Source organism: Hippichthys cyanospilos, chromosome 15 (genome assembly GCF_059441005.1).
Source record: "Hippichthys cyanospilos isolate Australia breed blue-spotted pipefish chromosome 15, RoL_Hcya_1.0, whole genome shotgun sequence".
In the NCBI taxonomy this organism is placed as follows: domain Eukaryota; kingdom Metazoa; phylum Chordata; class Actinopteri; order Syngnathiformes; family Syngnathidae; genus Hippichthys; species Hippichthys cyanospilos.
This window is the reverse complement of record NC_142383.1, coordinates 8,599,182-8,616,292: the sequence shown is the minus strand read 5'-3', so window position 1 is coordinate 8,616,292 and position 17,111 is coordinate 8,599,182. Positions and strand designations below refer to the sequence as shown.

The following is a 17,111-nucleotide window of genomic DNA, read 5'->3' as shown; positions in this document are numbered from 1 at the left end:
ATGCATTGATAAAGTACCTGTTTCTTTTGTGTGTATACAGTTGAACAAGGTTGGTCATATTGACATTGACTTATTATGCTATTGAGAGTTTAGAGCTATTATTGTTATTACTTTGCATATTACTATATTGTGATTGAAAAAGTTTTAAAATATGCCATTAATTGAGGGTGCGACATAATACGGTGCGCCTTATAGTGCAGAAAATACGGTAAGGCTAAATTCACACTTGCAGGGCTCAATGCTCAATTTAGATTTTTTTGTGAAATGATTTTTTTTTTTGTGTGTGAGGTCATTCACACCACCAAATAAATGCGACATTGTATGTGACTTGTGTTTAAACGCTAAACAGCCCAAAACTGTCCCTCATGCGCATTGAACATATTGTCTCATCACCGACAGCGGGCGTACCTAACGTGTTCACTGAAGTACCTGGCGATGTTGAAATGGCTGTCATAGCGAGCCTGAATATTTTCAATCTGTTGAATTTAAGGAGAAAATTTAACAGCGGAAGGGTGAGGTTTTGTCATGGCATGTTGTGCAGTGCCAGCAACGTCTCTCTCACTTGCCAATAGCTCACTCGCTTCAAGCAAGCCAGCTCTCACTAAGCATACGCACTCAGAGCTGTCTTTGCCTCATCCGCTATGGTTGTTTGTTTTTTCTTCCAACCAATTTTGATGTTTGTTGCTTGTTTGTTACGTGCGAGTCAGATGAACGCGACCTGGCTGTTCCGACTGAAGTCGCATGTCAAAAGATCAGATAGGTATCACATTTAGTGGCCTGGGTCGCATTTAAAAAAAATCTGACAAAAATCGATTCAGATAAAGTGATATGTTTAGGAATGTAATATTTAAATACTGATATAATATTACTTAACATTTTATTCAAGAAACAGGTACTTGTCTGATTCAAACACAAAATTACTGGATAACAAACACGGTATTCTAGCTCTCTCTCTCTCTCTATATATATATATATATATATATATATATATATATATATATATATATATATATATATATATACACAGTTTATATATAGATAGAGTACATATATACAGATTTTTTTCGATAGGAATTGGCCTTCTAGAATTTTTGTTTCTGATGTACAATGTATGATGTATAAGAGTAACTTTTGAAACAAATAACTGAAATAACTGATTTTTCTACTTGAGATGCACCTGTGTATCTAGGAAAAGTACTAGATTGTCACCAGATTATGTAACCGTAACTACAAATCTACAAATCAAAAGACAGTCTTCACCCAGGGCAACCAATTTATGGGTCAATCAATACTGTAAATACCCTTCAGTCCAGAACAACTGAGAAAACGGACATCAATCAAATGCAATACATTAGTGAGATGAAGCAAGCAACATTACCCGATGGCGAAGACGGGAACTGTGACAATCCATACAAAGGCAAACTATGAACGGCCGGATGTACCACTTCCATGCCCCCACTACCGGATAATCCGGTGAGGGCTAGTAAAGGGTCTTAAGTCTTTCGAGAGAATCCTTAACTCGAGGACGGCAGCTCCGCACTGAAGAATGAGCACAGCTGAGAGGGTGTGAATGAGAAAGGCAAGGAGGCGAGGTTTGCAGAGGGGGTTGGTGTGCGAGAGTACACACACACACACACACACACACACACACACACATGCAAGCACGCCTCTCTTTAGCACGGTAACGGGAACAATGAGAAGATCTCAGCCACGACTTCATAGGCAAACAGGGAAGGCTCATTCACACTGTGATGCTTTCACAAACACACGGCATGATGTCGTCTTAGCTTTCCCATGTTTCATTCAATGATTCATCAATCTTTTCCTTTTTCTAACTTTAAAGTTCTTTTACTCTCTTTCTTGCTTTTAACTGCCATTGGCTAAGAAGTCAATGTGTTATAACTGGACAAACAATGCTGTTTAACGCTTACATGAGAAAAGTGAAGCGTTGGCCGCTAAAGGTTGCTGTATTTCCATGCAAGACAAGTCACAGAAAAATTATGGATTTCCAGTAAATGAGGATATTTTCTATTCCATTAAAATTGAACAGATTGGATGAGTGACACATTAAAAAAATGATATATATGTGGTGTATATTAAGGATAACAATTTTCCGTGCTTCTTGGCATGCATGGAGGATAATATGATTTATTTATTTATTTAATTTTTTTATTTATACTGAACATGGTACACATTTCTTAATGTACTAAATATTCAGTATATTGCTCAAAAAAAAAAAAAAAGAGTTGTAATTTGTTAAAACAAGGGGAAGAGCTGTAATTTGATACCATGACACTGTGACATTTATGCTCAAGGTTATCATATCGTCAGATTCTGATATCAGCCCATGCCTACTGTATATGTAACAAAAGGTGTATATTTGACGTGAAATTTTTATTTGGTCTTTTTTTTTAATTGAACGATTGGTCCATTTTGTAAAAATAAAATAAAATGTATAAAAAAATGCAACAGAATGATTGAGAAGGCCTAATGATGCCACCGCTATACCTCATCCATTATTGTGCTTCTGGGTGTTCCACTTCTATCGCCGTGGGACATTTCTTCCCATCTATTACCGGGCTTCGCATTCATTCCACCCCCCAGGTGAATGGTATCAATGGTCGACGATGTCGCTATCAAGGCAACATTATCCGAGTCCCCAAAGACGTTACCCGTCTGAGAACACAGACCCCATAGATCTACAATGGCTATCGATTACCGTCTGATGCTCAATGAGTAACAACAAAGGGGGGCAGAGGGGGTTCTGCTTGACTGACTCTGACTAAAAGATAAAAATGTGATCATGGCGACAAAAAAAAAAAAAAAAAATCTGGTAGACCTGATATCCGAGCTTGAAATCTATCACTGTGGTTTTCCTACTTTTGCAACTGCTGGGACAGTCCAAGAGAGGCGGGAGGGGTGGGAGGGTCATCACATTCAAGAATGGTCACCGGCCTGTCCGGGCAGCCTCCATTCTGTTTTCATGGCGAGAAAATAACAGACTGTGTGTGTGTGTTTGTGTGTGTGTGTATGTTCTGCCAATGTTGCCGTAAATACACTATTATGTAAGCGCAATACAGTGCAACTTCAGCAGTCGGAACTGTCTGGTCGGAAACTTGTGAGGGAATCAGATGACCAGCTAGAGACACTCAAATGTGTGGGTGTTATTATTTTGTCTTTTTAAAAGCATCATCCTTCCCTCTGCCAGTTAGATTATGTGTTATCGGAATTTCACAAACACCCATGGGGTTCACTTTTGTTTATTATGTTTTTGTTTGTTTTTCTTTTTTCGTTTATTATACCATATGTTTTTTCATGTATTGTTTTTCATTTATTATGTTTTTTATTGTTTTTTTTTTTATTATTTATTATAGAGACTAATCACAGTTGATTTAAATCATTAAAAAATGAAAATGCTCCTAGAAAGCAGCTGATAATAGAATTGGCTACAAAACAAAAGAACTGATACAGAGAAATAAGGCTGGGTACTACTCATATTACTTCTATTTGGTGTTGATACTCATCCATTTTTAATTTTAAATAAAATACTAATAGTTGACATATTAAAAAATGTGTACCATCTTAGTTTAACAGCCATCTACGGTAAATATACAGTTTTAATTAATAAATTGATGAGCTATTTTGAGGACAGACCCTTCACTCTTCCTCCTCATCAGCCTCATCTTAGTCCGTACATGCCGTGGACAAAACAAAACAAAACAAAGAAAAAAACCTGCCATCTGGTAACTTTAAAGAAGCGGCTCATAGACTCAACTCAAAAAGCAGCCAAATATATTTCTTCACTATTGTTTTATTATTACTTCACATCTTATTCACCCTGCAAATGACACACAACTGGGATGTTTGCTAGGAAATGTTTTCTTTTGGTATTTTATTTTTATGCGTGTATGGCTAAAAATTTTGAAGTTTTATGAAGAGTTTGCTCATTGGCATTGATTAATTCAGGAACAAGAAATCCATAGTTGAACATCCTTAAAGAACGGACTGTTTTTGACTTCCATGGTGACTTCAGCTATACTGCGTGTGTTCTTAATGAAGGAAAAAAAACTCGTCAGATTTAATCTGGAAGAAAAAAAAACTCCGCATCCAAACATGTGGAGTGAACCTGTGGAGTGAAGTTGTGGATCAGACGAGTTACTCTCTAATACCTGCTAATATCACCTTTCAGCACAATGACGGCCCCCGGCCAGATTCACACCTGCATTCCCCAAAGCCAAAATTGGTAGTCTGAGCCCCTTTTTGCAAAGCCTTTGAACTTTTTTTTTTAAAGAAAAGATCCCACAACCTCCTGATTTATTATGACAAATTGCCGAATATCAGCACTTCAGATGAGTTCTCACTCCGTGAGAAAAGAAAAAATTAGCAGTAAAAAGAAGGAGGAAGGGTGCGTAAACAATTTCACGTTGTTTTGTTGAGTAATGACTGTGGTCTGGCGGTGGAAGGGTCCATAAATCAACATTTTCTTTTAGCTGGATTGATTTCAGGTACTGAAGAACCTGTCAAGAAGGGACATTATTGCGATAGAAAGAGAGATAAATTTGACGTTCACTTCATATTGCCACGTAGTGACTGACACGTGGATTAGAGAGACGCGATGAAGGTGGATTCAACCGTCAGACCTTTGTCTACGTCTTTCATCATCATTTTTGACGCCTGAGAGTCAGACTTTGGCTAGAGCGCCAGTACAATCCCTGTCTGTGGCGCCGTCGCTCCACATCCTTTTTGTTTTCTTTGACATTGCCGACAAAAGCGGCGCTGGCTGGATCAGAGCAGAAAAAATGGGGTCAATGTCGGGTGATTATCGGAGTGCAGACAGTAATGCTAGCAGATATTTGCTAGCTCTTCTGCCAGGCAGTCTGAAGAAGAGTTGCTAGACTCTAGCAAAAGCTGTCGCTTTACATTTTCAGGTGTGATGTTCATTATGTTCATGTGGCTGAACAGGTAGGAGATACCAGGATGGAGTCCTACTTTGGGAGCTATCATGTCAGTGGCTTATAGGTCCTCACTAGATGCTGAGGCAAAAGTGAAAAAATCTACTCAACCAATTGGGTCAGACATTTCAACAGACTTTAGATTTTTATTTTCTTTTAATGTTGTGAGCTCATCTATTTGAAATTTAATTGTAGTCTGTGTCGAGTCAAGTGACACGAACCAGCTGGAAGGTTTTTTTTTTGGTTTTTTTTTTCTTATAACTTACAGTAGGTTGGACTTTTAGTCCTTGGGCGAGACTTCTTAAAGCTGCATATTTGGACAACTAACTCACTGGAGTGGCATTTAAACCACATGTGCGGTCTAGGATCTTATAGTTGCAAAATGCTGTGATGAGCAACTCTTCTTTATGTTATTTTAAGACAGAACACACAAGCAAATGAAAGACTTTACTAACAAGAGTGCAGACAACTCACACTTCCTTCTTGCAACACAGGGGCGCCTCAGGGCAGGTTGCATAGCCCCTTGATGTTCATGTGCAAGAACATACGAGAAAAAGAAAGGGTCTTTGGAATTTTGGGGCTATACGACTTCTACGAAATGTTTTCACAGATGCTACTGGGATTAGCTCATTAGCTTGGGTACCAGAACGTACAGACTTGAAAAATCAAAACTGGGACAGGTTAAACTTAGGCCTGATAATGTTCCCTTGAACCAAGTGATGAAGACTCAATTGGGACTATAAAGTCTGCAATAACTTAGTTGGCAACCAGAGTTGCTGTAATGATACACTCTATTCTAAGGACTATAATATTTTAAAGATCACCATGACCAAGATATGGAAATCGAGTCTTTTAGCGGGAAAAACTCTAAACAAACACATTTTGTGTTGAAGCTCTATTTGGAACTATAAGGCATGTTTCAGTATCCTTTAGATTTACACAAAATACAAGTTGTGCAAAAGTAAACTGGTAATATAAACATAGAAAAAAAAAAACTTCTAAAAATAAAAAAATGTTTTCACATTTCTAATGAGTTGTTTTAAATATAGCATTTTGCAAAGATAGGTGTTTGGGAGCACATGGCCAAACAATGTTGTCGTACATAATTCACTTCAGATGTTGATGTGTGAGGTCTCTTGACAAGTCTTTTGCTTTGTTGGCACAACAGTTCCTTTTGATGTCAGTAAATTGTCAATTTTTGGCTCCATTAATTCAGCTGGGATAGGCTTCAGCACCCTGCGCCTCTTGTCAGGATAGGTAGTCAAGATGATGGATCAATGGATGTTTCGTGGCTGGATATCTTTTCGAACAATGTCATGAAGGGGGCACACAGCAACTTCAGTCAATGAGACGTTTCACTTCCTGGTTAAAATTGTCAGTACCCCAAAAAAAACCCTCATTTTTGATGAGAAATTAAATTGCCAACATGGCAAATGAAATTAATATGCATATATTTGTGAAAATTCTAAAATAATTTAAACTATTATGATACGGGCTCTTTATTGTCCCAAGGTGGTCTAGAATCACATCCCAATCCTTGCTAAGAACCAATAAGGCTGAAGATCCTCCCTGAGCCTGATATAAAAATTAGGCTTTGAAACACCAATGGGGTGACCTTGAGCAAGGCACTTAAGACTCAGCACGGTCTATGAAGTCGGGCGATCAGAACATATAAGTAAGGATAAAAGTAGCTGAATATATGCAAGATATGGAATATGGGAGTCTTTGCTGCAGTGTTGCCATGGTTCCCTTCAGCAAAGCATAGAACCGCCGGATGAAGACACCTGCTGTTATAAATCCAATGTATCGGAACTGTCGGGACTGTACAGAAGAGGGAATTCCTCTGACAATAGAAGTATTTCCACAGAACACTTTTCGCAGATGTCTGCTGCAGGGATATGGCCACCATACCAGTGGGAGTCTTTCAAAACGGATGCATTGCAAGCTGTAGTGCTGCAATGAGCACCGGCTATGGAATTCAACAATGGCTGTGGAATTCAACAATTTCCAGACATCACCCACCGAAGCCTGGATATGTTTACGATGAAAATACCACATTGTTGGTCAAGGAAACTCTTGGATGACTGGACTCCTTCCGCTCGTCAGTCTACTCTTAACTTTAAATAGTCCAAAGTCTAATTATATGAGCAATAAAACGGTCCCAAGCAAATATAAACCTGTCTGCAGACATAACTCAAAGTGACAAACCTGGGTTGCAGTTAAGGTCCATGGGCTGCAGAGGTAGATGAGCCCCGTCGCTGCTGTTGTTGACCCCCGGCCCGCCAGTCCCACTTCTTCATCGGTTCTGTCCCACGCCACAAATAGACCCGCCGTCTTCCGTCCCTACGACGGCACTCGCGCTTCTTTGCCCGACTACGACTCTTATCCCCCTTCCTTTCTTTGCAACCAGACGTCTTCATACAGCTCCTGCTTTGCACACAACCCGCAAGGGTGAAAGAAACTTCATTGCAGCCCTTGGCCAGCGCGAGGTCAGGCCGAGGATAGTCTGCCTTCCCCTCAGGAAGTCGTTCCTTCCCGGAAACTTTTTTGCCCCGAGAGCAGAGAGAATGAGTGAAGGTGGCGTACGCTACTCGTCTCTGAGGAAAGTTAGAGGGGTGGGGAGGCTGGAAGCCGGTGCAGGGAAGGGGAGGGCGGGAATGAGGACTGCAGGGAGGGAGTCGCGTTGTAAATCAAGCAGCCCTCCCCAAAGTGGAGACCTGTAAAACTGGCAGACCAGGAGCAGGCACTTGGCCAAATGACTCATCCACACTGCTCTATAAATACAGACATGCAGGGTTTCCGTGGCTGTTGCTGCTGCTACTGGTAGGCCAAGACGGGGTAAGGAATTGCTCTTTCTTGCTCTTGCAAGAAGGTTCTCAACCCACTTTTCCCGTTTTCAATTTCCTCAATGGTGACTTTCGGGACTTTTAATCTGGACTTCAAGGGTGATTTCATTTAAAAGCAATCCAGTGGACCGCAGACCTCCGCCAAGAATGACGAATCATAATTTGGATCAGCACCAAATTGTAGGCATTTAAAGACACCAATCTCCTTTATGTACTTGAGGTTTGTCATTAGGGGTGTTGCATTTTTGCAAATTTTGCAAAAATCCATGATCCATGTATTAAACTAGATGTACTGAAAAAAACGGGTATGTGTCTCATACCTTATATATTCAGAAATCTCAAAATTTTCAAAAATATAGCCAAATTTTGGATTAAATCCAAACATTTTACATTTTCATTGAAAAAAGGTTAAGAACCACTGGTATAGGAAAACTAAAGGATATCTTCAAATGTATCAGACCTCACCAAAAATCCAAGATTCAAACCTTGGACGGAAGCTTCACAAAAACGCAATTTTTCATAAGACTTCTCACAAACAAGTGGTAATGTGAAAATGAAAAATGAAGTAGCTCATGTGAATGTTTCTTAAACCGAAAATCACGCCAATTAACTCATTTAGTACGACCCTTTTAGCATAACACCGGAAAATTAAAACAAAACAAAAAAGAAAGAAAGAAATGCCAGTAAAAAAACGAATAAGCGTCTGGACTTAAAAACGTATCTTTAGGATTGAATGACTTAAACGTTCAGAATTATTTTTTTGCATCAAGAACAGAAATTTTACAATGTATATTTTCATTGTAAAATTTGGGAAAATGCAAGCTTTGTGTACATTTTACAAACCTGCTCAAAAACCCAAGTCAGTAAAAACTAAAATATGTCATGAAGAGAAACAGACAATTACCAGCTTTTTCCCAGAAAACATAAATCACACCTTAAACTGGATCCACATCCCCCAAAAAGACATGAAACTTAGCATAATCCTGTTGCATAAGGGTAATCTTGAAAACTGTCACACCATGCTAAAAATCCAAGATTCACTCGTTCAACAACAACAGAAAATTTAAGGGAAATTTCAAATGCTGACTGATCTCACAAAACTTCATCATCTGCACTTTCACAATCCAGCGAGCAAAAACACTCATCAAAACATAAAGCTTTCAATGTGAAATTAAATCTCTTAAAAATATAAGATTCTCACCCAAAAAATCATGAGTGTAACTTTGCTCGCAAACATTGATAAAAACATCCGCGGTAATAAATTGTTGGCAGTCAGACATAAAAAGGAAACAGGAAGACATCTAAATATTTATGCAGCCGGACCAGTTTACATAGCGTCGGTGTAAACATTCAAGCGTTGGACAAACAGACCAAAAAATGTGACCTTGCTAACCTGATATATGTGTGGAGTGTAACGTGCTCAGGGTTACAGTGTGAGGTTTACTGTCACAAAGCGAGCCCCTCAATCTGGCTGTTATGTAAGCCATCTGAACTTCCTGTCGCACATTTCTTCCCGTGGAAGCCACACTCACACGATGCACGCAAGACAGGAAGAAGACGATCTGGAATGCACTTTATCGGAACACGAATGAGAAGAAATAAATGGATTTTTCCCAACATCAACCACATCAACCCAAACCCCAAGAACATTGTATGGACAATTTCCCTAAAAATGACATATTTTTGTCTCATTTAAAGAAGCCATAAAAAAAAAAAAAATCTAGCTTAACTGTGTTGTGAAAAATATATTTTGCAGAAAAAAAGCAACAATAAAAAAAAGTTTAAAGAACGTAGAAAAAAAGTACAGCATATTTTATCCTTCCACTTGGTCTCACATCAGAATTAGCACATGAGTGCTAAAATCTTTAAAATCTTTAAAATCCCTACGTACAAAAACACAAATCTCCAAGGGCAATGGCAAAGTAAAAATGGTGAGGCTGCAGGTTTGAAACCTCTGCTTAAAAAAAGAAAATTATCCAAATAAAAAAACAAATTTTGATCTGCAATGCATATTCCCCTAAATTTAAATAGCTTCTCACTAAAACAGTGAAATAATAGCTATCTATTTTATTTCAAATTTTTTTAAATTGTTTGACTAAAGAAGTATCTAAAATGGTTGGAACTAAATTAAGTAACTAATTACTTTGATTAATTCAAAACTTAAAAACTGCACGTACCTAAAATAATCTATTACTTTAGTACATTTATTTAGTACTACACATGTTCAAACCGACATTTAGCCCAAAAAAAAAAATTATATATATATATATATATATATATATATATATATATATATATATATATATATATATATATATATATATATATAATAAAAACATGGAAAAAGTATTTTTAAAACAACACCTGGGATTGAATGTCAGGACTCTTGAAATATATGAAAATATGTCTTTGGAGTAGAATTAGTCAAATGTATATGCAAAGAGAGAAAATGTGAATATCTTCTCTTTTTTTTTTTTTTCTTATTTCAAGTTCATATTACTTCAAATACTTTCCTGAACAGAAAATGTAAAACGCTGTTGTGACCTGTGACCTATGTTGTGGTCATAATAATGTTAGTAGCAATAGTACAAAACTAATATGAGGGCACTCCTAAATAATGTTATTAAAAGGAATGTTGTGGCTGGAAGTTTGTAAATAAGACAGCAGCAGAGCATAATTACGCGTGTTGCCAGATGAGGTTATCTTAAAGCCACGTCTGCCTTGTTAATTAGTAGCAGTTGGCGCTCCAAAACCATTGCTGCCAGATATGTCTTGAGTCTTTACTGAGCATGCCGACTTGTAAATTTCACGCGTGCACCGCACACTTCAAATGCAGGAAGATGTGATATCCACAAAATCAATTTCACAACTTGCCACCACAGCTCAAATTCCGCTTCACAGATTTACAACACACAGAGGGAACACTAATTATGGTAGATCACTTCATCACGCCTTGTTATTGAGAACGCATGCAGCTGCTAACTCGCATACTGCTTGTGTCACACCTGCATGTATGTATGTAAACACATTTGCATTGACATACATTAAGGTAATTGCAATGCTGCCAAGGCCTGCAACTGTGACAAAAGCCAATCTCAGTTGTTTCAATTTTCAGTGATAGACTTTCTAAAGTTGCGTGACGGAACTTGAAAAAAAAAAATGCAAATCCTGCAAGCCTGTAACAATGAATTAGATTTGTTAGATTTGTTCAAGGAAAACATTTGTATTAAAGGAACAAAGAAGGCTATTAAAAGTCAAAACCAACCTCCCATCCATTAAATATTTTTTTATTTAATGTTAATTCCAAGCTTTTACTCAAGTAAATACAGTTTACCAGCTTCATCGGAATTATCTGCTGAAAAATTAGTCCTGACAAATTATGGAAATTTTTGTGATTAAATTAAGATTTTTAATATCTTAAAAACACTAATAAACATATAATTGTAATCTTAACAAAGTGGAGTGGGTTTAAAATGAAAAATTTGTCCATCCAATCATATGCAAAATCCCATGTTTGCTTTAAGGGACTGTGTGTAAGATTTAGACAATTTTTCATGTTTCAATGTTTTGGATTTAATCATCGGCCTAGTTATCATTAAATTATATTACATGGGGGGTGGCACTTCTCCGGAGGCAACCATGCTTGTCAATGGTAAATGCAGCACCTGCAACACCTCCTGTTGTCCGTTATGAAAAACGGTCTAAATCTTGCACACTATCTCTTTAAGTCAGCATCCATCCGTGTTGATAAATTGAGTGGTGGTGTGTGAGCAATGTATCGTGACTTATTTATTCATCCACACGTGGTGTGACACTGAAACGTCAGAAGCACAGTGATTAATATGCTTGTTTGATGACTCCACTGGTGCATCAATCTATTAACCTACGCATTTTAATCACAGGAAAGCATATGCGTATATGATTCAAAAATACACATCCACACTTGGATACCATTTGATGTTGAAATTGTGAAATGTTCAATACTGACCTACCTCCTTGATTAATCCAATATGGTTGCTACTCTTTGTATTTTATATTGTATAAAAACGGCATGAGATTCCCTCATTTGGTTTGCTTTTCTTCGTATAAATGCTGGAGTACCTAACATGTCCACAAGGGGCCAGACTCGCCTTTTTTTTTGACCACTCCTGTAGCCTCACTTAATCTAAAGCTCTTAAAAATGAGGCTTACTTTAACCGATTTAAATGTTGGAAAACCTTGGACACAGGAGAGACTTGTAACTTTCCAACCTCTCCTCGTAAACAGATTTTATTGCTCGCCTACGCACATCAACGTGACCCACAAAGGCTTCTCATGGATCGAGGAATGGGAAAGGAAAGAGGGGGAACATGGTGACAGTGAACTCAGATCAGACACAGAAAAAACCTTTGGGCTTTAATCATCATGTCGTCTGGACAAAACAGCAGCAAAGGATTCCTGTACTGATTAATAACATCGTTTTCAAATGGTTAATAAATAACAAGATTAGAATCTTGTTTAAAGGGAACATATTATGAAAATTGACCTTTTGATGGATTACACACACACACCCTCATGTCAAAGGGTCGCAACTGTAGACTGAAATAAGGCATGCAACATATCTTACTGAATCTAACTATATCGTAGGTAAAACAATTTACAGCACAAAGTAAAAACGGCAAATAAGGAACTGTTCAACGAGCAAACATTCCCACAACTCTATAAAGCAAAGTGGCACTTGTGCAAATAAAAGGCATAATGTTGTCCCTCATAACATTCATACAACTCAGAATTTGCGGAAATCTATCAGACATCAATTGATCGCTCAGAAAAATTATGGCATTGCAGTCAATTACCAATTTTATATCAAATGCCAAATATCATCAGATCATCATCAGTTATGTTAAATGTAGCTCTGCCGCTATTTGTTTTTAGTACCAATGCTTCAAAACTGGAAATTTAAGAGCAATAATGCAGTCCGTCGGCAAAAAAAAAAAAAAATACACGTGTCTCAACTAGTTTGTGACACAAAACAGAATGAGGATCACTGGCAGAGACCATACTATTGTGAAATAGAAAAAAAAATAATGGCTTTACATTTTAAGCACCTGCTAACTGCTTTAAAATGTATGGGGCAAAAAAAGCACAATATGTCTCCCTCAGGAAAAAGACTGTTGCTGCTTATTCTTAGTCTGAGCCGTAGGATACCTGACATTCCTGGACAGATGAACCAGATAAGACTACTATCCCTGATCCCTATCAGTGGGATGTTCTGATGCAGGATTCAGATATGTGCAGATTAAAGTCACACCTCTTAACAGTACATCAAACATCTGGTATCAAACTGATTTTGCCTTTTAGAGACAGCAAGCAGTCTATAATCTGATATTTAGATGGCGAGAGAAGTTTGTGTCTTGTGAAAAACCTTATACCATATGGTTTACCATTGCAGAATTCCCTTACACAGGCAAGTTCATGCCTCTGTAATGGTTCTAATAATACTACATCAAAAGGAAGAGGTTTGCAGAGTTGTTCTCGTCGCAAATACCATTTTCCATGTCAATGAGCTACAGCACAGATGATAAAGACAGAAAAATGGCAACATTTACAGGCAGAGTATAAGTAATACGAGTCAGTTGTAACACTTGCCATTATTCAAGTCAGGAACAAGTCAAGAAACATCTTTCAACAGCACAGGGCAAGAAGTCAGTATTTTTTAAGCAGAGTAAAAGGGGCTTATGCTTTTACCTCCCCCACAAAAAGTTGATGCCACTTAAATGGATAGTCCATTAAAAAAAAAAATCTTTAGTTTAATAAGTTCTACATGCCCCCACTAGTTAAAACACTGCTTTCTGATTAATATTGCATTTGTGAAAGAGAAGAGTCAACGATGTTTGCCCTTATTTGACTGCTGTTGCAAAATGGCCTCTCCCTTAAATCATTATTGTATTTTTTTATTTGACTTTTTAAATAAATTAGATTGCCTAAATAAAAAAAAAATAGTTAGACGGCCTTTTAAAAGTGTAAAAAGGTTTAGTGACGCTACCTTTGAAAAAAAAAAAACATTACCAAACACGGGCTTGTAAAGGCAGTGTAAAAAAAAGGATGAATAAGTCATTTTTGGTTCAAAGGTTGAGCAAGGCTTTGGAAGACTTTGCTAGTGCAAAACGTTTGTAACATGTGAAGGTATGCTGTAAGCTTACTGTACACATCCAATGCCTTCCCCTTTTAGCTCAACATCTGGCCCGCTTGTTCCAACACGACGAGAATGTCACGGTTGCATCGGTGCCCTGCAGACAGTTGGTGGCTGGATAAAGACTCAAATGGGATTGTAGTCTAAATATTTGCTTCTCTGAGAAACACGTTCTCCTGCCTTGAAATGCATACACATTAAACACGTATCCAGATGTGGGAAGGAGATGAGGAAAGATGAGAGGAACATACACAGGGGGAGAAAACAAGCAAGTGCAGGTGAATTTGAAGAACTTTTCTAAAACTTTGCTGAAAAAGTAAAAAAAACACAAAACGGATTGAATCCAGCCTCGGGCGACATCTCGCTGCGAGACAACAGACATCTCTGTACAACTTTCTCCCTTTTCCTCAGAAAGTCATCAACATAAACCACCATCCCTTCCACACACCCTCCCACCGCCCTCATCACTTCCCGTTCTGTGTTCTGCACGGCAGCAGAGCAGTGGAATAAATGTGTTGTGCTTTTTCCTTTCAGTCCCGCTTTTCTGAGACTTCTTTATTCACCTCTTCATAACAAGACATGTTTTCTGGATTCGGTATGGCGTAAACAGTTTGCTGAGGGAGGACCTGAATGTGGGGCATGTGAGCATCAGTACATTTTCATCTGCAAATCTGACTGATCCAAGCCTAAACAAGTAGAAGAACTGAGTAAAGCTGGTACTCTGCAGTGGACAACTGTCAGATTGAAGTCATGAAAATTGCTAGAAATATGGGAATACACAATATCAAGTATGAGGGTGAGGCCAATCCATTTTCAGGAAATAAAAAAAGTGCATGTTTGCTAAATCATTTTTCATTGTATTATCAAGGTGATTTAACTATTTTCAAATGGATGGGCATAGATTGGGCAGTAATTTGTATATAGAACAACATCAAATGGAAACAGAGTGATATTATAGTCTAGATTGTAGAAAATAAATAAAATTGACCACATTTGTTAATAGGAGACTACGGCCTGACGCCAGCAACATTCAATCCCAAACAAGCGTAGGAAGTACATGATATATTGTGACACCTGGAAAGAAGGAAGTGAGACTGAAGACGCGATCACTTTTCTCTTTTTAACGATATAGTCAGTTGCTCTCACCCTGTTGAATGCATGTTCCTGACTGTAATATTGGGCCACACTCAGCCTATTACTTAAATGACATTGGGTGTGACCTAATGCAGTTTCACTTCTCAGATCAAAGAATAAACAAACTTTAGAAAGATTCATAATACAAAAAGACTGTATGTGCTTTACACACACACACATGTATGTATACCATATTTTAAAAGATTAGAGAGTCATAGCCCTATCTACTGGAGGGATCCAAGCGAGCTCTCCTCCATTCTTCTAAAAATTCCATTAACATTGCTCCTTAATAAATTCACTTAAATGACTTGGATGGTTCTGTCCTACCTGGAACGACCTCAAAGAGATATTTTCCCGCTTCATCGCCGCTGCTTGGATGCTCTGTAACTTTGTTGCCAGGCAGGAAAATAGCTCCCTGCGGAAGAAGAACAAAACGAAATTTCAGTCCCATGCTGTGAGTGTTTTGAACCAAAACAGTCCGGATTAAGTTCTGACCTACTTTATGGTCATTTGGACTGAAGTGTGAGTTTTAAAAGACCCTATGGTGCCAAATCGATAGAGGTCATTAGCAAGGTTCATGCTAATGAAGACAAGCTGTGGGTCAGTGACAGCATTAACAAGATCAGAGGGGAGTCCGAGCTAGTTCCGGGCGTTTTAATGGGCCGTAACTGTGACAAGTGGGACCTAGTGGAAATCATACCTGAGGCCCCAGATGAGGTGACATCAGAGTAAAACGGCTGTAAAAACCCACACAGAAATGGAATGTTTCATGTGGTCGTCATCTGCAAAAATGTACTGATGAACACAGCCAACGTTTTTTGCATTTAACTTTCATTGTGATGGCATTTTTACCCAGCAGGAAACAAAGGAGGTCTTCATTGCACTTGTGGGTGTGCCTTTTAGTACTGAGCTGGCATGAGTTGTTCCATACTTTTTAACCACAGCTCCTACTGACATCTCCCGTGGTGGCCTTTTGTTTGCAATGCTCAAGCCCCGCCACAAAGACCAACTTTTTTTTTTCAATGTCTGTATATTGTTGCTATGTTGGAACAGTCATTTAAGGGGGAATGCTATAATGACAAAGTCCAAAAATACAAACACTGGAGACAAAACTGCAAGACGTAATTAAGGGATGTTTTGTTTTCATAACGTGGGAATTTTAGCTAGGTTAGTGCTTCAGAAATCATGCAGTGTACACATTTCAAAGTGAGGGCTTTTTATCCTTATAGATTTCCTGCTCACATTAACTGAATTCCTGCGGTGCATATTCGGTTTCTGCAGCCTATCAGAACCAACGGTCATCTCCAGCCCAACATTCTCATTATCGTTACAAGTTGTGCTCCTCTGAGGTTTATACATATGATTTTTCTTGGACCACAGATATGTAAAATTTCATGAATGTAATCTTATTTTGGCAAGACTGATATATGCATTTAACTGTACCACCAATCCATCCATCCATTATCCTCACAAAGACCGCAGGCATGCTGGAGCCTATCCCAGCTGTCTTGGGGCATTAGGCGGGGTAAACCCTGAACTGGTGCCAGTCAATCACAGGCTCACAAAGACGAACAAAGCCAAACAATCATCATAACTCGGACCTCACAAACACAACTAAGGACAATTTAGAGTTCAATGTGCCTACCATGCGTATTTTTGGAATGTGCAAGGAAACCAAAGAACCCGAAGAAAATCTACAGAAGCAGGGGGAAAACATGAAAACCCCACATTTTGCATCATTCTAACACAACCAGAAACTTCAAGACAAGGGGTGACAAACTCACCACTTGGAAATTCAAACTTTCCTCATTGGGCTGTTATGTTGATAAAACTAAATGAATGTTTAATGGTCTTAAAAAATGATGATACTTATATATAAATAACAATTTAACAGATGTTACGAAAACAACAACCTTGGCGGCAGTACACAGCTGCTGTAAGCTGTTGAGGGCAGACCTCTGTCAAGGTCGAGTAATGAGAATGTATGAATAAAGATGTTCTATTCCC

General features: G+C 38.3%; 1 protein-coding gene across 3 annotated transcripts in view; it reads right to left on the bottom strand.

Moving 5' to 3' along the window:
• Nucleotides 1–17,111, bottom strand: part of arhgap24 (Rho GTPase activating protein 24) — a 39,418-nt gene that overhangs the window by 12,113 nt on the left and 10,194 nt on the right. Inside the window, exon 3 of one of the 3 annotated variants that reach the window (XM_088435790.1) lies at nt 15,432–15,519. In XM_088435790.1, the coding sequence (XP_088291916.1) occupies nt 15,432–15,519 (88 nt within the window). Of the gene's footprint in view, nt 1–1,378; nt 1,621–7,160; nt 7,496–15,431; nt 15,520–17,111 lie in introns of those variants that run through there. The other 2 variants (XM_088435792.1, XM_088435791.1) reach the window with 2 other exon arrangements.